General features: G+C 38.8%; 2 protein-coding genes across 4 annotated transcripts in view; both read left to right on the top strand.

Moving 5' to 3' along the window:
* Positions 1–45: 45 nt before the first annotated feature.
* On the top strand, positions 46–7,454 carry fbxo4 (F-box protein 4). 2 transcript variants are annotated; one of them, XM_088336334.1, is made up of 8 exons: positions 46–184; positions 287–1,055; positions 1,659–1,793; positions 1,872–2,092; positions 4,869–4,953; positions 5,014–5,186; positions 6,501–6,694; positions 6,837–7,454. In XM_088336334.1, exons 2-8 carry the CDS (start codon positions 1,006–1,008, stop codon positions 6,927–6,929), a joined length of 951 nt encoding a protein of 316 aa, XP_088192460.1. In that variant the 5' UTR covers positions 46–184; positions 287–1,005; the 3' UTR covers positions 6,930–7,454. The 2 variants fall into 2 exon arrangements, with proteins under 2 accessions (XP_088192460.1, XP_088192459.1); XM_088336333.1 differs by having other exon boundaries at positions 1,534–1,793.
* A 13,919-nt stretch (positions 7,455–21,373) lies between these two features.
* ghra (growth hormone receptor a) overlaps positions 21,374–26,110 on the top strand; it is a 48,689-nt gene continuing 43,952 nt past the window's right edge. For both annotated transcript variants that reach the window (XM_088336330.1, XM_088336332.1), the window contains exon 1: positions 21,374–21,700. The gene's annotated coding sequence lies outside the window, so the exon portion shown is untranslated. The remainder of the gene's footprint in view (positions 21,701–26,110) is intronic.

Genomic DNA, 26,110 nt, shown 5'->3' with positions numbered 1-26,110 from the left:
TAACGATATTTGTAGCGCACACAAGTTCCCTTCATTTTAGCAGTACAGTCACAGATTTAATGGACTTTATGCCACAGCATAGAAGCAGGATTTAGGACAGTTCTTGCCACTTGGTTCCGGTGTAAATTAATGTTTGGCATTTTCTTTTAATTAAATTTAAAGAGATGTTGGTGGTTTATGGCATGTAATAATAATAATAATAATAATAATTTCCTTGTATTGTCATTCTGTGTAACAATGTACACAGAACGAAATGTCGATTGCACCTGACCCGATGCAGCCGCAGCCATAAGGGACATTTGCGTAAGAATCATCTCTGCTATAGCAGCAGCATACATTTGAGCAACAATTACACCCTCGAGCCCCCCTTTTTTATTTTTATCTTATTTTGTTAATTTTTATTTATTTTATTTTTTTTAAATTTGAGTGCGATGTGTAGTAAATTCAAGTGTTAATGGAAGTAGACAAACGCAGCAAAATCGTCCGCTTTACAGTCAAATACTGTCATCTTGCGTTCATTAAATACCGGAACTTAAATGTAAGCATTTATAACTTCCACCGGAAGTCTGTGGCATACAGCCCGTATGTTTTGGCTACTGCCGGGTGAGCGATTCCTCTTTACCTGCAAAAAAAAAAAAAAAACATTCATTAATTGTATTTTTTGGCCTACAAAAGATAAAGAGCTGTCCTGGATTTTTTTTTTTGTTTGTTTTTTATGTCCTTGGTGACAATAAAACCCGTGTTTTAAAAAGTGTGTTTTGTGTGGATTGGGCTATAAGATTGCGACGCACTACAATAACCACAATGCAATAGCAATGCTGTCTGCGTCAATAAGGAAGTGAGTTGATTGCGTCATTTCAATTCATCACTGTTTCCGCCACCATCATGTAAAAACTAAGTTAGACATTACACATCACCGTTTAATGGCAGGGCAGACTAGCGACTGGCTCGTCATTCGACGCTTAAGACTGTTAAAACAGTCTTATTGGCCTTCCGGTGGGAGTGATGACGTTTCGGATCATGGAACGGAACAAGGATTTTTGGACAGTTTACCTGTAAGTTATGAATTTTTCCCGACTCGATTTAATTTTACGTGAAGCTACTTTTTAAACGTTTTAATTTCAAGTATTTAGTGTACCCTTGAGAATATATTTTATAATGGTACATAATTATGGTTAATATACATTAAAAATAGTATAAGTTTTGGTCCTATTACTATATGACGTCACAGTCGTTGATTTGTGTGTGTGTGCTTCCAAAGGGAGGGAAAAAGTCATATAATAAACAAAATTGGCAAGAAAGCAAAAACGAGCATTACTTTAATAACTTTTAGGGGAACTGTGTTGGATAACTGAAAAATGTCAAAAAACAATACACATAACAAAAATTGGAATACACAGGATAATTAAATATACAAGAAAAACTAAAAGTAATCACAACAGCAAATCTAAAAACCCAAGTAAGCAAACAGGACAACGTGCCAATTCTATAGTAGAAAAATGAAGTTGAAGAATATATCATACCATTCCAAAGGTGGACTTACAATTCCGGATCATGACCTTGGTGACAGCAGTGGACCTTTGCCACATGGGAGCTACAAGCCGCTACTGGAGGGCCTTTGTCCGAGACCCATTGCTATGGAAGTTCCTCCTTTTCAGGGACATGCATGGCTGGCCCTCCATCGATCACTTGACAATGCCACAACTGGAAGTACCAGATGCTCTGATCACCAGTGCCAATGCCGAACAGGACATTAATGAGATGTCAGCACCTAAAATCGACTATATGGCTGAGTGGGTAACCCCCAAAATCAAATGTTATATTAATTAGTTTAACAAGAATTAAATGAATTTGTTAACGTGTTTGTGCAGGTATCTTAAAGGTTGCCCATCATGCAGACAGAAATGGCTTCCCTCATGGCAGCCATACAGAATATTGACGTCTTTTTTGCTGTCTCTGGTGCCTCTGTCGGAACCGCGCTACGCCATGTTCGGGCCCGGTATGGAGCAATTGGATGTGTCTTTAGTGGCCAGGCTCATGCACGCCTCTAATATTCTACCCATGTCAGTTATCCCTAACAGTCAGTTTAATGGTGAGTCACCAAACTTTTTTTTTTTTTTTTTAATTATAAGTTCTCCAGCTCATTGACAGAATGTTTAAATCGCTACAGTAGCGATCTCAATTTGTTTGGTTGAATAAAACTGTCCTTTGTTGGCCTGGTATTTGTGTGCTGAGGACATCACTTAGCTCTTTGCCAAGCATTATTCTCCCTTCCGAAATATGGCTCAATATTTGCCAGGTATTTTTCTTGCTATGTTTAGTAGACTTAGCCATCATGTTCTACTCCAACAAGGGTAGTAAGGGTATTTGAAATCCTTAAAAATGCTTGAAATCTAATGTTGTGTTTTCAATGTTTAAAAAGTGCTGGAATTGTGGGTGAAGTGCTTGTAAATGCATGGAATTGTTTGCTATGTATCTTAACAAGTCGTCTTAAAAACGACGCAGACAGTACATTCTGGTGGTTTGGCTTTGCCATTGTATTTTCTCTTCCCTTGTGATTAACAGCAGTTGGTATTTGTTTGTGTGGCACTGTCCTCTGAAGCATCATCGCGCCCAAGGGGACATGTTCAAGCTACACCTAAAAAGAACCCTATGAAATGTATTAGTGCAAGGATTACGTATTAATTTTCGACATTTACTATGAGCTATGCAAAAAATTAAGGTAGCGTTTCCCAATGGTAAATTGTAATGGGGAGAGCTTCCTGCAACTGAAATACCTAAATGGGGATGGAATAGTCTCAATTTTTACACACGTATTGTTCAGATCCACAAATATATATATATATATATATATATATATATATATATATATATATATATATAAAAAAATCATTTGGCGACACGGCGGATGGGTGGTTGGCGCGCAGCCCCACGATGCGGAGGTTCAGGGTTCAAGTCCAGCTGCCGCAGCTTCCCCGTGCGTAGTTTGCATGTCCCAGTGCCTGCGTGGGTTTCCTCCAGGCACTCCGGTTTCCCCCACATTCCAAAAACATGCACGTCAATTTAATTGGCCCGTCCAAATTGTCCCTAGGTGTGAATAAGTTGTCTGTCTCGGTGTGCTCTGCGACTGACTGGCAACCAGTTCAGAGTGTCTCCTGCCCACTGCCCGAAGATGGCTGTGATAGGCTCCAGCACCCCCGTGACCCTACTGAGGATAAGCGGTGCAGATAATGACCGGCTGGAAAAATCATGTCTTTATAAATGCACACGCAAGATTAAAAATCACATATGTAAATCACGGATATATTTGTAGATTTGCAAAGCATATGATTCACACAGGATTTCTTATTTTAGTGGTATTGGAGAAATTGGAATATTGGCTTTGAAAGTCCTTTAAAAGTGCTTCATTTCTGGGTATGTAAAAGGTGTACAAACCCTGTCTAAAGGACCAAGCACTGAACTATTAAAAGACTTTAATTCAGGGGTTCCCAACGTGGTGACTGCGGGCACCAGGTGCCCTCCTAAGAACACCTGAGCAGCCCACAAAGAGGTTTTGAAAGTAGCAGGGATGGGTCATTGCGATTTTCGAGTAAGTTTGTTTTTAACTGACATGATGATAATGACTTCTAATAATTACAACCTGGTAATAACATAGTAACAACATAGAAATATCACAAGTTGTTATTTTGGACATGTATTTTAATATAGTAGCCCTTTGTACCAATCAGTATCAAAAAGTAGCTCCCAGCTTTTAAAAAAAATAGTTACCCTGCTTTAATGAAACCCAAGTTTCCTGCATTATTCACGTTATATATAATGGCAGATCGCGCAAAAGACTCTGCTTGAAGTTTTTTTAAAAAAGACGATAAACTGCACATTTTAATTATCTGCGAATGCTGGATTACTAAGTGGCGTGACCTGACATGACTCATGTGTATGTCTCACGGTCCACCCCTGCTACCCCATAAACCCCAACAACCCTGCCCAGACTCCCTAAGGACCCCAATAACGCCCCTGTGATTACTAAACATTGACTGACAGTGGTACAGTGGTGCCTTGCACTGTGCCTAGGCCACCATTAGATGTCAGTCTTAGCTTTTAAATTGCCATCCGAAGTTGTTTCAAAGCAGTGTTCCCCAACCGTGTTTTGCGATAAGCCACACTTATTTCATATGGAAATCTCGAGGAACACTATCTGTCGCAAATAATGGAAAAATAAACTTCCAGCACCGTTTCGCTTAATTGCTTTGATGTAAATTGTGATTATACTACATTTTAAACCTGTTTTGAAAGTTGAAAGTTTTACAGTTTAGTAAAATAAGAAAACAATAGGAAAAAAATCAGCAAAATGATGTACACAATATGTACTTTGATTTATTTCATTGCAAGTAGATCGATCTAGCGTTCCCCGGCATTCTCCTTGGTCGAGGTTGTTGGGGTTGTTAGTGAGCCAAACCATGCCGAAAGTGCCCGTTCATGAAAAAGAGCCGAAATTCCCATGACTAATCGCTTGTTACTAACTCTCGAGCCGAACAACCCCCTTAGGAAAATAATAATTAAAATTATATGCAAGATTTTTACTTGATTCAGTGCATTTATTTGCTGGGCAATGTTAAACTGCTACAAAAATGTTAATAAATATAGGTCCCTGTAATACTGGAAGAGCAGAAAATTAGTATATAAAAAGAAAAAATGCAATGTTCTGCAACCTACTAATATGGATGAATGTTACGGTGATTTGACTGATCAAGGGGGTAAAAAATGCAATATCATGTTTGTTTGTTTTTTAATAATTGAGCAATTGCTTGTAGCACACTTGTCAAGGTCTCACAGCACACTGGTTGAAAATAAACTTTTTCTTTCTTCAGGGCCTTCAGTGATCGGCTCTGGCATCAGTTACAGTTTCAACAACAAACATAAGTTTAAAATCTTTACACTTTATTCGACTAACAAGTAAGTAATTATGCTAGTATGTCGGTTGTTTGGTTATGTGACTAAACTGTTTCTTTGCAGGGCAGAGAGAGACCGTGCGACACATCACAAGCGCTATATGAGTGGTAAACTTTTCACTTTAGTAGGAAGCAGTGAAACAGGGAAGCCAGTCTTCAGGCCGGTCCCTCAGGTGCAGCAGGTGTGCCAGGTTGTGGAAGGGGTCATCTATGTGGCAAATGCTGAACTTGAGGCTGGTGAGATACCATTAAGTGGTTGAATTGCTGAAAAGCAATGCTTCACAAATTCACATAGTTGGTTCCCACGTTTGATATTTTTTTCTCAATTGGTCTAAACAGCCATTTCAGAAATATGGCCCGTTGGACGATTTAACCCAGCCCGCCGTTCATTTCTGACTTTGGGGAAAAACGAGTTTCTAGCTGAGGGGTCAGGAACCTATGGCTCTTTTCATGAGTACATATAGATCAGAGATAAAATAATATTAATAATGATTGTATTTCATTGCACCTTTCAGGACACCCAAGGTCGCTTTACATATGAGTAGGACACAGCAATAAACAAAGAGTAAAACAAGCAAGTAACAAATAACCAATAAAACATGTGATAGTTAAAAGGGGCTCCTGACCCCTGCTCTAGCAAATCAAAAGCTTTTTCAATGAGTACAAATTAAATACTTCTTCCCCACTAGAGGGCAGTAACGGTCTAAAAGCTGATTTACAGTCTAATTTGAAATTAACTAAAATACCTGTACTGTGTTGTGTAGTATTTTCTCAGTTTCAGCAGGCACAGCTTAGAAGTTTGATCTGAAGGTTTTGACCATTCACTGCTTAAACTTTTATTTTGTATTTTTTCTTTATTCAAAGCCGAATGATAATTGAGGCTAGCATATTTGTTTCATAGCTCCCACTTAAGTTTATGTTTGTGGTGAGCTGGTTCAGATGTAAAGCTGCATTTACTCAACTGTTAATAATCAAGTTGTAAACACATCCAATGCCATCATGAAAACACTTATTTTCTATTGTTTGTGAATAAATATGTGGTGTTTAGAAAATATCCCTTTCATCCATGATTATAATTTTGAGAGAACGCTAAACATGTGGGCTGAATGATCAAGTCTTTATTACGTGTTAACCTGGGAGAGCCATCTTAATCTTGTTGCATACTAAGTTTACCTGCGTTGTTGTCAACGTCAATTAAGGCAATTCAATTCTACTTTCACCTAGTTTAGTGATGAACAATCTGCTACTACACCTATCACCCAAAAGGTGCAAAGCGCAGCCATTATGGCCCAACCTTCCATTTCAAGAACAATTATTTGTGACAAAAGGCACGACAAAAAATACCTAAATATATCAATAAAATGCTTTTATGTCTTGCGTTTTGCTATTATGTGATTTATTCGTTATTTTATTTGTATAGCATTTATTTGTAAACATATATTTATACATCCATTTCTACATACGGCAGGATTTTTCCACCTTACATAAGAAATATTTGATCAAATTACATTAATTTTTTACAAACTAACACAGCTTCCATTCATTAAACAGGTGAAGGAGATTCTGAAGCTGCTTGGATCAAAGCTGCACTAAGGTCTACATCCCAACCCCTGTTGGTGCTCTCGTGCGTCTCCAGAGAAGGAATTGAAGTTGTCAGCACCAGCAGAATCAAAACCAGGCGTCAAACAACTTGTGTGGAGATGGCAAAGAGACTGGGTCTGCCACAGCTAGCCAACCCTTGGATGGTAATTAACTATCATTTAAACCAATTCGAGTGATTATGTAACAGAAATAGCACACTATACACCCTGCGGAAGGAATTTCATTTTCTGCTTCTTTGTCATCCTGCCCCTTTAGCATCTTGTATTTGTCTTTTTTTCGAACCAGGTGCAAGATACTGTTGCAGAATCCCTGTCTGGCCTGCTGGATGGTGTCTCATGGCTACTTAGGTCCTCAGGCATTAAAGTGTATGATAGCTAGCGTAAGGAAATATTTTCCATCTTTATTTTATAAACAGATTTTCTTCCATCAATCCATATTCTGCACTGCTATCCTCACTACGGTCACTGGAGCTCATCTCCTGGCAGCGGACAGGGGGCATCAAGAACTGGTTGCCAGCTTGTCGCAGGGCACACAGAGACAGGCAACTCGCTCATTTACACCTACAGACAATTTGGACTTGACAATCAACCTTACACGCATGTTATTGGAATGTGGGAGGAAACCGGAGTTCCCAAAGGAAATTCAGCAAAAACATGCATACCCCGTATAGGGAGGCAGGTTGATGGATTTGAACCCAGGACCTCTGAATTGCTGGGCTAATGCGCTAACCACCCATTCGCCGTGTTGCCAAGAGATTTTCAGTGTAGCTTTTTTCCTTTTCTTTTTCTTTCATAAACTTGAATGGAAATGTAAAATAACATTAATATACCACCCTATATTTTTTTAAAAATCCACTTTTTTATGTGCAGGATGTTATCCAGAATAAAACAAATGTTTCATTCCTGTTTTATACTTTTTGTTGTTGATGTGCTGATGCTTTATTCGTGTGCCCTCTCATTATTTAGAGTTCACAATCATTTTGCCAGTCCTGATAAGATAATGTGCTCACTGATGCTATTTGATGTAGTTACCTTGGCGACTGAGAAAAAAAAGATAGTAAGAGTACCAACTTACCATCGAATTGTTCCCCATGTTCCAAAATAGTGTTTATAAACATGCCACTTTTGTAATGGTGAGCTGATTGGTGCTATTCAGGTGCGCTAAGGCCCACCGCTCTATTCTGTGCTTTTCCATCCATCCATTATGTAGCGCGGGTCGCAGGGGCAGCAGCCTCTGTAGGCAAGCCCAGACATCCAGCTTGTCCAACAGAATCCCGAGGCGTTCCCAGGTCAGTCTGGAGAGATAGTCTCTCCAGCGTGTCCTGGGTCATTCCCGGGACCTCCTGTCGGTGAGAAATGGCTGGGACACTTCCCGAGGGGAGAAGCGTCCAGGAGGCATCATGATGAGATGCCTGAGCCACCTCAGCTGGCTCCTCTCAACCAAGAGGAACAGAGGCTCTATCACCATGAGCACCAATGAGAATTATTGTTATTCTTATAATAGATGCTCTTATTATAAAGTATGCAAAATGGTAGGATTAAATAAGCATATGCTTCTTCCTATTCCCTACATTAACATTGTTTTTTGTCTTATTTTTTTTGTTTGTTTTCTCATGTTCTCATGCTTCCACTTGGTAGTCATTTGTGCCTTAGCCCAGAAAAAAACGAGATGTCAATGGTTGGTCCAGCTCATTGGCGTGATTTGTTCTCAAACACTGCTCTGACCTCCAGCAAATGTAATATCACCCAAGGTAACTCGGTCAAAAATCTAGTCATTAAATTTGATCCTAATCTGTCGTTTCAGTTACATGTGGTAATATTGTGAAGATTCCCCCAATGCTGTCGCAAACATTTGCTGTGATTATAATTCTTGCGTTTGCCACTTCTCGGCTTGATTACTGTTATGTACTGTCTCTGGTCTCCAGATGCCTACCATTAAAAGTTTGCAGCTGGTTCAAGATGTGGCAGCAAGACTTCTGACAAGAAAGTTTGACCATATCACTCCTGTATTAGCTAACTTACACTGGTTCACGTTCCGCTTAAGATGTGTTTTTGAGGTTCTCTTACTAACATACAAATGTTTGCATAGTATTGCCCCCTCTTGTCTCTGATTTTATTTCCCCCTGTGTTCCTGCATGGAGCTTCCGCTCAGATAATGCTGGTTTACTTGTGACTCCAAGAGCCAAGAAGAAATCTGCAGGCTCAAAAGCATCTCCATCCTGACATCATACATTTCTTTTGTTTTCCTCTCCGGCTGCCTGGTTGGTGGTGAAATAAGGGAGAAGGACATATCAAGATGAGTCAGCCGACCAACACCTGCACCTGAAGCATGTCAACGTTGGTAGCGACGAGCCAGCTGAGATGGGAAGCTGCATCGTTGCTGTCATTGACTTTTTGGACTGTTTTACTTATTAAGTATGTTATTTTTTTGTTTTTTATTGACGTTCAATATGTTTTGTGTATTGAATAGAATAATTATTTGTGTTTGAATAAAAAGCTCCAATGATCGCATTAGATATCCGTTTTGGTAAAAGTTTGCCTCTTCCTGTTTTAGGCAAGCACATTTTGTTTTTTAATATTCTGGGCAGTCTATTCTTCAAAATCTAATGTGCGATAACATCTACTGCATTTTAATTGTGAAAAGCTCGGCTTATATAACACTTTTTTCTTGTCATGTTTTTGCACGGCCTTTCTCAAGGTTTTTGTTTCTTCGCGGTACCCGTAGAAGCAAGATGGCTGACAATCATGTCAGCTCCTTCTAGGTGAGTCTCAAGTTACAGTATGTAAAATAAGTACAAATTTCTTAACCTTCGAGCATTTAAGAACAAATGCACATTTATGTGATAGTTCATGAATTTTCGCTTATCAATCAAATAAATATTGCTTTTGGATCAATATTTCTATACCGCTAGGACACGCTGAATAATATTCAAAATACTTGTAAGTAAAATAACGTTTCCTTTTAAAACTGTTCCACTTGTAGATAATTGTGATAATTTTTAATATTTTGATAATCGATTTTTGTAGATTTGGAAAATGGCTTGTCGTTTTCTCAATTTATTTCAAAAAACAAACTAAGAACAGAAAAATAATACGGTACATAAGCTGAGCAAAACGATCTATTTCATGTTATTATATTTCATACTTTGCAGTTTGATTCTTAAACTAGCATACTTGATCATGCAATGGATCAAGAAGGTTCTACTGCACTTTTGTTGCAGTGAGTCGGTGGAAACCCGGAGCTTTGGAGAATGTTGGATAGATGACGAATGAACAACAGATCTCCAGCTGCTTCTTGTCTTCTCCAAACAAAACGGAGGCCCCTGGGATATGATGTCATGACAATGGAACCTCAGTCGATTCAGGCCTGGCCACTTAAAAGATGCATACCATGCATGTCCGATGCGTTTAGAGACACCAGGAAGCGGCCGTCTCGCAAATAATTGTTTTGAGAATCCTTTATATCTTGCAGCTCACTTTTTGACCTAAAACGCTAAAGAGGGCGTTTTGAGAGTGGAGGATTTGCAGGCTTGCTTGCTAAGAAATAAGCAGTATTTGTTATTAAACTTGAAGCCATAATTGTGCAGAAGAATGAACACATTTGGAAAATGTTGCACAACCGGCTGGCATAAACTGCACGTACAACTTGTGATGCAAAAATAGACCTCTAGAGCAGTGGTCCCCAACCTTTTTTGTACCACCACTAATGTCTGACAATATTTTGAGGCCCGGCCCAAGATTATCGTAGGTGATAATAACAATAATAACAATACACCTAAATTTACTGTGTAATCATTAGATCACAAAGGATGTAGATGACATGAGAAAAGGCATTAGCTTTTATCTTATTTTCACACTATTTTTACTCATGGTACTGTTCTTAAAGATATAAATAAATGCAGATAATGCAATATGAGCAATGTTCCCTCTAATTTTCCACGGGTCTGAGCGTTCACACAAAGTCGGCGAGCAACGCTTGAAACAACAGTGAGCCACCATAATCCCAAGTGTGGCAAGATGATTAATTATCAAACATGTCCAAAACTTGACATCAAGTTACATTTTGTTGAGTTTCTGGCAATGCAAAATTATTTTTCTCTTTTGAATGAATTTACTCATGTACTATTGCAAAGGTTGTATGGCCTACAAACGTCGTTTGTTCTTACAATTCTTTCACAAGATATCCATTTCTTTTAATTTCCTGATATATTTTGTCGCATAATATTAACATTTTTGGGGGCTTGTTTAGTCGGTTGTAAGATACAGAACTGTACTTAATCACATTTTTTAGTAGAAGTACAATGTTGCCAACACGATTCACTTGATATAATTGGAAATTATTTGAATGCAACACAAACTTTTTATTCTTTTTTTGTGTTTGTTTTAACTTTTTTTTTTAATTCCTTTAAAAAAAATTTAATTGTGTTTATTTTTTCCAAGCTGTTACTTTTTTCTTTTTGTTCTCGGTTTACTTTTTCCTACATTTCTTTCTTTTCTTTTTTTTCTGGCTTTTTTCTCAATTTTTCCTTCTTTTTTTTCTCTTCCTTTTGTTTCTTTTTTTCTCAGCTTTTCACTACTTTTCCATTTTGTTAATTTTTTCTTTCTTGTTCTATTCCCCCCTTCCTTTGAGTCATTTTGTGCATAATTTTACTTAATATTTGGTCATGTTGGCATTAAAGAAGCAAAAACAACCCAAAGAGCCGTTTAGGACCCTTTTTAGTGAGCCGAGCCGAAGAAGCCGGTTCTTGACATACTCTACTAACTTTACTCAACTTCGTTCGACTTCAAAATACCGCATTTAAGTCAAGTCAAGTCAAGTCATTTTTATTTGTATAGCCCTAAATCACGAAGAGTCTCAAAGGGCTTCACAGATTATTACACTATATTACACAGACTCATTTAGGACACAAAGTCAGGGGAACCAGTTTATTTTTACCTCCATGCACTGTAACTTTGACTTAAGTCGCTTCTTAATAAGTAATTTTGAGCCCTCATTTGTGTGCGCTGGCTAGATTGTCTTGCGCGCCGAGATGTGCGAGCAGTGCGCAATTGCGCACGCGCGCATCTTAAAGTTAACACTGACTATGAGGGAAACACTCTTTGCTGTATCTGAAGACGAAAGACATTAAATAAATACATTGTATGCTTTATTTTGGAATTGTTATTATGTCGTGCAGTGGTTAGCACATTCGCCTAATACGTCATTGGTTTCCAGTTCAAGACTGGGTGGAAATATATGTTGGGCTGGAGAGGGATGGGTGCCACCAGGCTGTACTTGTCCAAGACACACCACAGGAAATTTTGCCCCTATCACCTTAGTGGTTAAGGGATTCACCCAAGCATTCATAGTTTACGTTGACAGTAAACAATTTTAATCATGGCCCAACTAATTCAACCTGGTACCGTGAGTAAAAAACTATCACGAGATAAAATCTATAGCATCGTACATCATCTGCATCCCTAGTGGTTAATATTCGGCGTTGTTATTTAAACTCGTTTTGGTGTAAAAGACAAATAATGTGTAATTTCAAATTGGACTGTTTCCAGTGGCTCACCAAACAATGTCTCATGGTACTTACAGTATATCACCACACACTCATTCCCCCTTGCCCGCTTTTTCATCAAGTTTAAGTCTCTGATTTGTATTCTGCGACTTACCAACATTAAGATGGCCACTGGCAAGGGAAGAAGAAAAAAACATCATTTGCATGATGCATCTACTGATTAAGACTAAGACTCCCTCTTAATTGTTTTGTTTTGCACATGATGGGGCTCTCATGCTGACACTCTGCGGTTCTTACTCGCCCGGCGTCATCTTGCCAATTGGCGTCAATTTCCTCAACACTTGCCTCCTGCTGTCACCTTTATGCAAGCCGATGTTTGTAATAATGGATTTAATGTTCACGGACATGAAAACCTGATGAGACCTTATACAGCTTTTCATTAATGTTTTCTTTTTAATATTTTCATGCAGGACACTCAATGGTCATACTGCCATTTCCATTGCCAAAGGTTTGTGAGTAATGTCAAGTAAACACTGATTTTAAAGTTCTAATTTCATGACCCATCATATCTGTATCAAACTCGTGGCCCGCGGGACAATGCTGTCATGTCCTGCACGGTTGTCATGGCGCCCAGCTGGCCATGCCCCTTGACACCGGCTGACCTGCATTTCCTGATTACTCCTATGGGTACTTTTGGAACTGCCCTTTGCCAGATCGTTCTGTCACGAAGCGGGTCGGGAAGCAGGAAGTTGGAACTCATTAGCGTAGACGATCTGTCACTTTAGTTGAGAAAGAAAAGTTGTCCAACACACAAACGGACCAAAAACAAAAAAATGCAGACTCAAATGCAGGCAAAACTACAGACTAGCCATTTAACGGGATTAAACAGAACTTGCAGGAATCTCTCAGAATGTTACACCGAAGTGCAACAAAGTCCAACAAGCACAACAAGAATAAACACGTATCAAACAGGCATGAACAGGTTTTCAACAAGGGTAAACAACGATCTGGCAAAGAGCAGTTCCAAAAGGCGCGTTTAAGTACCCATAGGAGTAATCAGGAAATGCAGGTCAGCCGGTGTCAAGGGGCGGGGCCAGCTGGGTGCCATGACAACCGTGCAGGACATGACAAATGCTGAGAAAATCTCAAAAGAAAAATGAGCGTCAAACAATGACTTACAATTTTAAATATGTCCAGTGGCACCACTCCCAAAGTACCCACAGTAGCTGTATTTCCTGACGACCATTAATCAAGCGGGTAATATTGAGGAAACCCATCCAGATGTTGTTTTACTTAAAAAGTCACAGACATGATGTTACAGCAATACAAAATACACACAATTAAAAATAATAGCCCCAGAGTATCTTTGCAAAAGAAGCTTTAGTTCCCTTCTACAATAGTTGTGTAATCTAACAACAACTGTCATAAAAATGAATAATAATAAAAGCAGAAAGACTAAAAAAATGCAATCAATAATTCAAATTAGTGTTTGTATGGTATAGCTGTCACTTTCTTGTCTGTGTGAGCAGGACCGGCCCAAGCCTTCATGGGTGTCATGATTACTCGTTGCCCTCACCTGTGCACGCTTCTTTGGCACCAGCTGCTGCTTGTTGCCTGATTGGTTCCCCTCCTTTTTGAACTCAGTACTCCATTCACTCCTTGTCAGTCCGTCAGCGAACTTCCGCATACGCAAGGCAAGCACTATTTGACTCTGGCTCCTGTCTCTCTCGCCATAACCTGTATACTGCTCGTCTGTCCCATACTTGCCGATCTTCTCCGGCTACTTGACTCGTTCCATGCATCGACCACGCTCCAGCTACTTGACCCGTTTTGCCACATCGCTCCGATCCTATTCCGTGAGCTCCTTGCTCCTCCTGCCCAACGAGCACCAAATCACTGTTGTTTGTTTCCCTGCACCTGACTTCCTCGATTCTACAATAAAGCTTTGTGTGAAACGTTACGCATTTGGGTCTACCATCGGTTCTGGTTCTGACAGATACTACCAAGTTGTGGTACTACTTCTATAGGAAATCATCATGAATTCTACCCAGGAACATAATGTAATGCTTAAAATCGGCGTGCGTTGCACACATTAAAGTGAAGTAAAGAGAAAACATGACTAACTTACGGTACTACTTCTACGAAAAATCATCACATATTCTAATGAGGAACATACTATTTTGATTAGAATCTTCCTAACAAGTCGGCGGTGCCAAATAATTATTACACAGAGTTTGGGTCTACCATCTGTTCTGGTTCTGACAATGGGGCCCTAAGCAAAATTAGATTTGGGGTCCCCTACCTACTAGAACTCATTCCACGTTCTACTCCAGGAGTGGGCAACTATTTGGAGTCGGGGGCCGCATGTGACATGTTATATTTCTTTTTAAATAGATTTGTTTTATCAAATTGGTTTTGAAACGGCCACAATTAGATCAAAATAGCATATTAGGTCCCTGTTTTAAGCACTTCATTTGTTATTTAGTTTTGAAGTATTACTATAGGTTTTTTTTTAGGTTTAGTTTAGTATTTCTGAAGTTGGATATTTATTGAAGTTCTGTAGTTTTTTTTGTTACTGAAGTTTTATTTTTGTACTATTTTTGTAGTACTTCAGAAGTAGTTTGTGGTAGTATTGTCATAGTATTTTTTTAAGTATTTCGGTAGTACTTTGGTTGTATTTCGAAAGTATATATTTTTTTGTATTCCTGTGGCATTGTCGAAGTATTTTTTGTATTATTACAGTAGTTTTATAATTATAGTATTTTTGTCGTATCACTGTAGTATTGTTTTTCTAGTATTGTACTATCTCTTGTATTTTGTATTATTTCCTCATAAGAATGTTTGTTGTAGAGCTGTTGTATTTCTGTAATATTTTGGTAATATAGTGTTATTGTAGTTTTGCATTTGTATTATTTTTGGGATATTTCTACAGGAGAATTTTTGTAGTAATGCTATAGGTGTAATTTGCAGTCTTTATGTTGTAAACCTCTTGTAGTCGTATTTTTGTTGTAATATTTCTCCAGTAGTTTTTTATGTTACATTTCTCCAGTAGTTTTTTATGTTACATTATTATGTATTGGTATTTTTTAGTATTTCAGTAGAAATATAATTGGTGTATTTCCAAAGCAGTATCTTAATGGTATTTTTGTAGAATTTTTGTAGTATTTCCATTGTAGTATTTTTGGAGTAAGTCATTCTGTAGTAGTATTTTGTAATAAAGTATTACTGTAATAGTATTTCTGTAGTAGTTCTATGCTATTTTTCTGTTTTCAGAATGAAAGCAAAATAACACTTAAGGTCCCTCTTTTTATGCACTATATTTGATATATTTGATGAAGTTTTGTAGTTATTCTGTAGTATTTTTGTTGTATTTCTGGAGAAGTATTTTTGAGTGGACACACAAAGTGACAATGGGGACATTGATGGCACCAAAAAAGTTGACCACTCTTGGGGGCTCCCTAGTGGTTGCGGGGCCCTAAGCAGCCGCTTAGCTTGCTTATGCCTTGGGCCAGCTCTGTGCATGAGTTTCCTCGAGTTAAATAAACTGTAGTCGAAATGTTTATTTTTTCCGTTTTTTTGTTTTTGTTTTTTTGTTTTTTGTTTTTTACAAATGCACCATTAATGAACACTACAAAAGACTCAATCTTAGTGAAAAGAAAAAAACATTAAATAAAAAAAACCTTAATAGTCGTTTTATAATTAAATCTTACATCCCCGAATCCTAATTTGATTGAAAAAAGAACAGCCCCCTGCTGAAGCAGACTTTATATGCTATTAATTTACTAGTATGGCCCCTGTGAGACTGATTTTTTCTACCATGTGGCCCTCCAGCTAAAGCAAATTTGACCTCCCTGACTTATGACTTTAACTTTAGTTCTGAATGTAATGAAGTGATTAGGGCAGGGGCGGATCTGTAGCTGAATACAAGGACGTTAGCCATCGCAAAACAATGAAACACAGTATGACTAGTTGGTGATTATATACCAGCTAAAATAAATGCAATCCTTTATTAAATGATTATTTCAAAATCTAAAAATCTTGACTTTTTAGGATAAACTCTGCAATGTTACCATCTAATTTGAGAACACAAGCCGACCACTGATAATTCTGGCGTCAAATCAAGTCATGTCATGTTTAATTGTATATCCTTTGATCACAAGGAGTCTCAAAGGGCTGTACAGACCACAGATTATTGCAAACCGCAGACTATTATTACACCATCCCCTGATCTAAACCTCAACATGAGGAAAATGAAGAAACCTTGAGAAAGGACTGCACATGGGGTAATTCCCCCTACCATGATGACCAGGCTGCAATGGAGGTTGCAATAACAAACAATACACAGCTATTGTAAACATGAAATATAATTAATGTAAGTCATTCATAAGCTTGAGAATAGAGGTGTGTTGTGTTTTAAGCCTAGATTTAAACAGGTTGCAGATACAAGCCTCGCTGCAGCAGTCCTATTTTAGAAACAAATTTGCCCCCAAACTAAAATGCATGTTTCTTTAGACGGGAAGGTTAAAGTACCAAGAGGAAAACAATTGCAAGTTTCAGAGCAATGGATGTTTACCAGCAACAGTCAAAACCCGGGTGAAAGGGCCAGAGCGTTTTTTTTTTGTAACAATGAAGGTCCACAAATAGATGAAAGAACAGGCAGATCTGAGTTCCCCTCCTGGGGCCATTGCCTTTACCTGGCTCGAATCCAATCGGCAGCACAGCGACTGACATCACTGGTAAGTGTCTTGCTTGTGATGTGAAACTACCCTAAATGCATTACAGGACATGGCACAAAGGTCACTTACTCATTACTGTAGGGAACACAAACACTCAAAGGAGAAAATCTTATTTAGGGATAAAGGCTTAAAGGAGCTGTCCGGAATTTTGATGCCATCTTCTGGATTAAATCATCAATGCAGCCTCTGTAAACTCTATTTGTGGCGCGTGCGAGTACGTGTATTTCTTTGACGTGCAAAAAGAAACTTCTTTTTTCATCTTTTTGTATGTTTGAGTTGGCGTTTGGACTGTTCTTGAAAAAGGCTATTCTTACCTGCACTATTTTCATGCCACACTAACAAAAAACTGCAGGGATGAGCATAAAAGTAACCCCCCTTACCTCCAGGCCACCAGAACACCTTAGGTAAAGGTAGGGTCAAAGCAGATAGCCGCGATGGAAAATAAATGATAAGGGCTCTTTAGCTCAGTTGGGCGTGGTTAAAGGGACAGTGTGTAATATTTAGTGCTTACTAGTGAAATAAAAAAACTTTCATTCAGTAGAAAAAAGTAGGCAAAATAAACATGAACTATCATACCGATTTTTTATATGAAAAATCATAGGTCGAGAAGTTTGTATTTCTCTTGCTTCGTGGAATCCCTGTTTGAAGTTGCCGCCATGTTTATCTAGGGTCTCGCTAAGGGTCCCCAAAGTGACAAAAACTCGCTATGTGTTTTGAATATTAAAAGAAATCTGTGAAGCTCCCGATTCCTCTGCAATTTATAGTATACTGGTCATTAGTACAGGCACCAGATTAGCCCAGATTAGCGGCTTTTCAGATATTGTTAGCAAAGCTACGTTATTAGCTTCGTGTTTCCCGAAACAGCGTTTATACAGAACTTGTTTCCTTCTTTTAGGCAGCGGATAAAAGCACTTTGTCTACATTTTCAAGAAAAGATTGTGGGAGGGAGACAAGTTGAAAGTGATGTTAGTTGATGTGGAACACATGGTCTGGTATTATCATTTCACACAATTTAACAAATCATCTAACGTCACACAATGAAATAGAATAGAATAGAATAGAATAGAATAGAATAGAATAGAATAGAATAGAATAGAATAGAATAGAATAGAATAGAACTTACCTTTATTGTCATTGTTACAAAATGGATTAACATATTGTGCCAATGAAATTGGGCATGACAATCCAGTTTCACACATTCACAGTGAGGTTAAAAAAAAAAAGAAGATAAAGGAACAGAGAAGATAAGGTTATAAAACAGGAGGATAAGGTTATAGGTATAATTTATACAATATTTACACAAGAAATGTCGGCATGTAGGATGTTACATACAGTTTGGTATCGTAAGGGTTTGTGCAATATGCATTTGGTGCAAAAAAAGTCATCATAGTGCAAAAAATAGTCAACATATGCATTTGGTGCAAAAAATAGTCAAATAAAATGCCCTGAGAAATTAGTTTTTTTCTGGAGAGCGCGTTCGGCGTTTTTGCGGAATTCTGTCTCGAAATATATGGTATGGCTCTATCCCCCCCAAAAAATCTAAATATTTTGCTATTATGGCTTTTTGGGTCAAAAATGTTCCCGACCCCTGATATAAGGATTCTTTAGTGATGTCCAGCCAAAACAATGTGTGTTGGTGTGACACCTTGACTCAATACTGTGGGAAAAACTTTATCCATCCATCCATTATCTCCACTGTGTTTCCTTAGTGGTATCACAGGGGTGCTGGAACCCATCTCAGCTATCTCCGGGCAGTGGGCAGGGGACACCCTGAACTGGTTGCCAGCCAGGCGCAGGGTGCACAGAGACGTACAATTCACCAACTCATTCGCACCTAGGGACAATTTGGACCAGCCAAGTAACCTGACATGCATGTCTTTGGAATGTTGGAGGAACCCCATGCAAGCACAGGGAAAACGCGCAAAGTCCGCATAGGAAGGCGCGTAGCTGGATTTGAACCCATAACCTCAGGACTGTGCCGCAGACGCGCTAACCACTCAGCTGCCGTGCCGTAGGTAAAACTGTGCCCTTTATATAGTGGACCGAGCAGTATACATGATTATAGTAGATTTGGCTATGCGTGCACCAGACCAAACATTGAGCTTACTAAATTTGGAATGCTACGGAGCAATCTGCACTAGTAGCATTTTATCACCAAGCTATATGTACTCATGAAAAGAGCCATATATGGCTGGCAAGCCGTAGGTTCACAGTCCCTGCTATAGAGCATTTATGCAAAGATCTGAAAAATGCTGCGCACAATCACCCGTAAACCATAAGAAACTTGAGCTGTTTTGCGAGAAAGAATGGGCAAATAGTTCTCTTTCAAGATGTGCCTAAATTCTAGAAACATACCCCAAATGACATGTAGCTGTGATTGCGGCTAAAGTAGATTGCACACAGTATTATCTCAAAGGGGGAGCAATATTTTATCAACACATTTCATTTTTTTATTGTTAGCACAGTATAACATGTTGAATGCATTTGGTTTCTTTTCACGATTGTGTCTCGCATGTTGTTGATTTTTAGAAAATATTCAGATTCTTTTACATAAAAGTTTGAAGCCGGAAATATGTCAATACAGTGGTACCTCAACTTACGAATGACTCTATGTATGAAAGTTCTTGGTAACGAAGTACCTGAACGGGAAAATATTGCCTCTAGTTACAAGGGTGTTTCAGGATACAAAGTCAAGTCAAGTATGCGTTACTATGAGCCGCTTACAGAATTTCCTAAACGTAAACAAACTGGCTATCGCTTAAAAGCTGCCTGGCAACCCAGTGCGGATGTGTGTAATAAGCTAGAGGTGTATAATGTAGAGTTGGTGGCGATGCTGGTGGCACTTAAGTGGGTGAAAATAGGGGCACATAAAAATATAGTAATTAGATCAGATTCAGTCCGGGAAACCATTATATAAATCAGTACATAGGAAGGGGAGGCAGGTCACATTTTGTTGGGTGCCAGCACATGTGGGGGTGCAGGGGAAAGAGAGGGCAGACAAGCTGGCGAAAAGGGCACTGGGTGCGCATGGCATGAAAATGCGTGTGAGCATTACCAGAGCGGAAGCTAATTGTATAATTAAGGAGGGGTTGCTTAAGAAATGGCAGACAATGTGGGATGGAGAGTCCAGAGGGCAGGTATTTTTCCTGTTACCGTTCAGAGTTCAGAAACGAGGAGGTGAAGGGGTTTCAGGAAAATGGCAGGGAGGAGGATGCAGCTATCATTCAATCAACCCAAAATAAAAACATTTTGGCCAAATTCCATGAAGCCTCAGAAATTGTGGAAAGAAAAAAGTGTTCACAAGTCGGGCTATCGCTACGTCTGCCTCGCGCATTTCCAACGGCTAGTCAAAAGCAGATATCATTGGATCATTTTTTTATGGCAAAAAGGTAAATTAATAGTTTTATTATTTCCTTTATTCTTTTTTTTTTTTAATTATGTGTCTTTCATTTTATATCTATTGTGCGCTAATCTTATTTTAGCAAGTATTTTTTTCATGTTCGGATGCTCTTTTATGATATATTTAAAAAAAAAAACAAATGGTACTTTTGTGGAGCGTGGAACGGATTAGCGTATGTGCATTCAAAATGCGTTTCTTCTTCGGAAGTTTTCAAGTAGAAGAAGCTACTTCGAGAGCGAATTAAATTTGTTAGTAGCTCTACCACTTAATGTCAAAAGGTTCTTAATACTTTTGCAAGGCACTGAATGTATGGGGGTAGATTTGTGTCTTTATTATTCAATCAAAAAAAAATGTTTCAATCAAAAATAATATTTTCAAACCAAACAAATATTTCACTTCAATCATAAAAACAGACGCTTGTCACTCAAACATGTCTGACCAATGGGGAAGCGCCCGCCCACTGCGGGATATTTGCGTCAAAATGATTCAATCCCAAAAAAAAAAGGATTTCAAAACTTTTCACTTTATTCGAAAAACAAAAATTGATTAAAAAAACACTTTGAATGACCTCCTGCCCACTACTTGAAGATAGCTGGGATGGGTTCCAGCACACCCGCATCCCTACTGAGGACAGGCGGTGCAGATAATGGATGGATGGACTTTGAATAAAGGTGGATTACCTCATGTGCGGTACCTTCTCAAGGTTTCTTCACTTTCCTCATGTTGAGGTTTTTGAGTTTTTCTTTACCCTAACGTAGGTTTTAGATCAGGGAGTGGTGTAATAATAGTCGGTAGTGGTAATCTGTGGTCTGTGCAGCCCTTTGAGACTCCTTGTGATCAAGTGCTATACAAATAAACATGACTCGACTTGACTACTTCAATCAAAGAAAACATTTTCAATTAAAAATAAGTGTTTGAATACAATTTTTAAGTGTCAAATAACACTTTTTTTCTTTGATTGAAGTGAAGGGTTTTTTTTGGAAAATGTGTTTTTTAAATGAATAATAAAGACACACATCTACCTCCGTATGTATGTTGTCTAAGATTGCAATAAGAAAGAGAGAAATTGTACTTTAAAGGCGTGAACAGCCAACGGAATAAAACCAGACGTTGCAGTGTGCAGCTCTTTAAGAGGCGGTTGCATTTTGACAAGTGGCCCCAGTTGGCTGCTGGTTTTGGGAAGGAGGGTCGACATTTTTTTTTACTTTTTCTTTTTTTTAAGACAGACGGGGGCGCCTCACCATGTGAAACTCAACGATCACCGTGGACGTGTTGTAGTATGTGTGGAGGTGCAGCAAAACCTCGCTTGGGCTTTCCCGGTTCAAATCAAAGAAGCAGAAGTTGTCTCTTGCAAGGGAACAAGCTATTCGCAGGAAAAAAACTCGACTGGGAGCCACAGTGACGCAGAAGTGAAACGATTTGCGTGAGATTAGATGAGTAAATTGTGCTGCCGTGGGAAAGTAAAAAGTGCATCTGCTCTTTACGGGATTCCGGCGTGACACTTTGCAAAGTAAGCACTTTTTTGTTATCTTTCTTGCGAGTTGTGTTTTTGTTTTGTCACCGTGGTTGTCATGTTCTTTTCGAACGAAGCAGTTGCGTGGGAAACTTTGACGAACCCAGAAAAAAAGAAGGGGGGAAAAGCAGCCTGTTGCACTCATTCACTCTTGCAGTTGGTCACCATTTAGAATTTCAACTTTTGGGGATTAGCGGACAAAATGCATCGAACTCATGTCGTCATTCTGTCACGAATGTAGCTATAAATACATAGACTCATGTTGGAAGACTTGAGTCAGTGATATTTAGCCTTTCATGTTGATTGTAGGAGGATGTAACGCAACATTGGTTTCTCTTTTATTTCATATCCCTGGCTACAACAAAGCACTTCCTTTGCGAAGTCTCTAATTGTCCCAACTAAGGTTCGAGGGATGTGTTTTTATTGAGTCTGAATGTGTGTCAATAGTCAGGCACTATTTTACTTTTAGTTTCTTCCCACCCTGTTTATTACAGGGTTCGTACGGGTGCTCGAAATCCTTGAAATGCTTGAATTTTCAAGGATTTTGAGCACCTGTACGTCCTGGATCACAACCTGATTTACTGTGTACCGAACCCTGCCCAAATAAGAGACATCCGTTTACATTTTCTGTTTACTGTGCTAGGCTATGTTTCTGCACTGTAAGTGGGTCCTTGACAGTTGGGTGTAGTATTAGTCTGTAGTTTGAAATAGTCTGTGATCTGTGCAGCCCTTGAATACTCTTAATGATTAAGGGCTGTACAAATAAACTTGACTTGTGTTTTATGTTGCCTTGCAATTGGCTGGCAACCAGTTCAGGGTGTCCCCTGCCCGATGATTGCTGGGATGGGCTCCAGCACCCCCGCGACCCTACTGAGGATAAGCGGTGCAGCTAATGAGAGAGAGAGAGAGAGAGTTTTATGTTGTGTTTTCAAGAATTGAAAAGTTCTTGGATTTTGGATGGTGCTTGTAAATGCTAGAAATAGTTGCCATGCCTCTCAAAAGGTCCGCTTAGAAATGACACTAAACCTGCTCTCTGGTGGCTTTGCTTTATCATTGCATTTCTTCTTTCCTCGTAATTTATTAATCTATTACTTTGCATGGAATCATGTCAGCTGTTTCTCGACCTAATTTTATTTGATAAGAATTACATGTTTATATGATCTTTTGTGAGTTTAAGTTAATTATTCAAATCTATAGTTTTTTTTTCGATATATATATATATATATGATATATATATATATATATATATAATTTATTTTTTTTCAACAAGGAGGTTCGAAATAGTACAAGATGTCCCTTTAATCTCAGGCTCTGGATTCTAAAATTGCAACTGGATAAAGTCATTACTTGTAACTGGTACAACTGCGAGTGCCGATCTCCGAAAAACGTTTACCTGGTATCAGTACTTGCTTAACCCTAGTAATGATGTTATGAACAAGACTGCAATGCTGTACAGTATATCCAAATGTCCATATTAGTGCTGAAAAAAATCAATCAACAAAATCGATTAAAATCGATGATCAAAAGCGTTGGCAACTAATTAGATCATCGGTTTGTTGTTTCACATGATTTATGAGCCCCCAAGAATGTTTAATCAATGCAAACTACAGTGCACACCTATTTGTTGTGACGCTGGGAATTGTAGTACCGCTTTAGACTGGCAGATGGTGCCAAGACAGTTTTATAAGACAGTTTTTATAAAAAAAAAAAATCCATGTCAAATCTTTTATGTACAGACACTCCCCTACTCACGACCATTCGACTTACGTAAAACGGTAGATACGAACATTTCTTTCAGGATGTCGAAAAATACCTGGACATTGCTCTAAGTTAGATTTTTTTATTGTGTGCACCTTTTTCCGAGTACAGGACATTACAGCACTGCAGTGCTTCTTTCCACCGCTACCGAAGTGTGGCGCTGTGAAAGGTGACGCAGCATCCACCTCGAGGAAGAAATCAGGCTTCTACTTCCTGTGTAAACATACAGTGCCACGCGTACCGAATCTCCAGCACGCTTAGAACTTTGTCGTTTTTATTGTTCAACATCTCATGCATCCATTCAATATGGTTGGTGTAAAGTAAATGGTCTGCATTTATATAGCGCTTTTCGAGTCAATGAAGACGCCCAAAGCGCTTTACAATGTGCTTCACACATACCCGTTCACACACACACTCATACACCAATAGGGAGTCAGGGGCATTAGGCATTCAGTGTCGTGCCCAAGGACACGGAGGAGGCGGGAATCGAACCTGCGACCTCTTGATCCCAAGACGAGTGCTCTACCTCCTGAGCTAATGCAAGTGTAAAGAAAAGAGGAGCCATTTCTTTTGAAATGAAAGTGGAATAAGCAAGATCAATGCGGTTGAGATGATGGTTGGATCGCTTTTTTTTCGTCCACTCTCTACCATGTAGGAGGACCTCTTGAAGCCCATCCTCCAAAAGTAAGTTAAACTTAACTTTAATTATCGTTATAGACCATTATTTTTTATGAAATGTTTACTTTTTAGTAGAAAACAAGACGGGTTACTTTAACATAGTTATACAAAATATAGCACTGAAGCAACTTATGAACTTTTAAACCGTCGTCCGGAATCTCGTTCGTAAGTAGGGCAGCCTCTGTAGTACATTTTGAACATAAATAATAAGTATTAAATAAATAAAGTAAAATAATAATAATGACATGTTTAACTCTACCCAAGGGGCAAATTCTTGAGCATATATTATTTTAATTTTAGGAATGTTTATCACATTCCAAAGTTGAACCCCTTCGAAAAAATGTGTTGACAACATTTTAAAAAGTGGGTTTGTTTACATTTTTAATTATCTATTTTTTGTGGATAAAAAAAATATCTCAAATTGAAATGTATTGCTTTTTCTTTTTTGTTTTGTATGATAAGTCCAAATTTAATATGATCTGTGGATAAACTGGTAGAAAAAGAGTATCTTGCATATTTGCAGGTGCAAGTATACATTTCTATGCATTTTTTATTCATCAAGTTAATTGACAAACCCTTAGATATATTTTTTTGTTTCATATCAAAGAATATGTTTTTTTGTGCACTACCATCTATCTGTCCAAAACCTCAATATTTTAATAAATAGGAGGGAAATTAGGGCAGCACGGCGGCGCAGTGGTTAGCGCGCGTGTGCAGGCACAGTTCTAAGGTCTTGGGAACCTCCTGTGTGGATTCAAATCCAGCTACCGGGCTTCCTGTGCGGAGTTTGTATGCTCTCCCCGTGCTTGCGTCGGTTTTCTCCGGGCACTCCGGTTTCCTCCCACATTCCAAAGGCATGCATTTCAGGTGGATTGGCCGGTCCAAATTGTCCCTAGGTGTGAATGAGAGAGCGAGTTGTCTGTCCCTGTGTGCCCTGCGATTGGCTGGCAACCAGTTCAGGGTGTCCCCTGCCCACTGCCCGATGATTGCTGGGATGGGCTCCTGCACCCCCGCAACCCTACTGAGGATAAGCGGTGCAGCTGATGAGATGAGATGAGATGGGAGATGAGGAGGGAAATTAGAAATCCGATTCGTCGATGATGAAATGAATTGTTAGTTGCAGCCCTTGTCCAGATTATTCCAACATTTGTTACACTTTCCGAATGTGACAACGTTGTACTATTTTCAGAGTAAACATGCTGCATATTCATCCATGCACCTACCTGAAATTTGCATTAGAGCAGAGTATGCATAACAAACTATGGTCAAAATAAAAGGGAAAACTGTGGACTTGGCATTTATTAAAGATGCAGAACAATCTGTATGACTTTTTTTTTTAAGGTTACTTTGATTTGAGTAAAATTGTCTAATTCGAAGTAATCAAGAGTCAGGGGGCTGAAAGAGCCGTTTATCTATTTTGATCGTGTCCCTGAAGGTTAATCATCATCAGGCAGGCACACGGTTTGTGTGTGTTATCAGTGAAACCTCCTATGTCTCGATTCATGTCAGTCTTTTAAATAAGTTTAATATTAAATGGGAATTAAAAAAAAGCTGACAAATCGGGTGACCAGGAAAAAAAAAATCCGCAATATAGTTGTATTATGTAACAATCCAGGTCATTGTTAATATCACTGCATGGGGAAAAAGTGGATTATTTTTTCTTTTTCTTTTTTTCTTTTCACCCCCACTTGATCGTATTGAATTGTGAAATTTACCTGTCTGGAGTTTATACAGGAACAAATTTACATGTTTGGACGTAGTCAATGAAATGAAATGATTATAGCGCTTTTCAAGTCAATGACTTCCCAAAGCGCTTTACAATGTGCTCCACATTTCCCAATAGCAGCCTTGCAGCCATGTAAGGCGCTAACCTGCTTATTGGGGGTATTAGGGGTTCAGTGTCTTACCCAAGGACACTTCGACATGTAACACGGACGAGCCGGGATTCGAACTGGGATCCCTTGATCCCAA

This window comes from Urocampus carinirostris, chromosome 5 (genome assembly GCF_059441175.1).
Source record: "Urocampus carinirostris isolate Australia breed hairy pipefish chromosome 5, RoL_Ucar_1.0, whole genome shotgun sequence".
NCBI classification, from domain to species: domain Eukaryota; kingdom Metazoa; phylum Chordata; class Actinopteri; order Syngnathiformes; family Syngnathidae; genus Urocampus; species Urocampus carinirostris.
The sequence above is the reverse complement of the archived record's forward strand: the minus strand, read 5'-3'. Positions and strand labels throughout refer to the sequence as shown.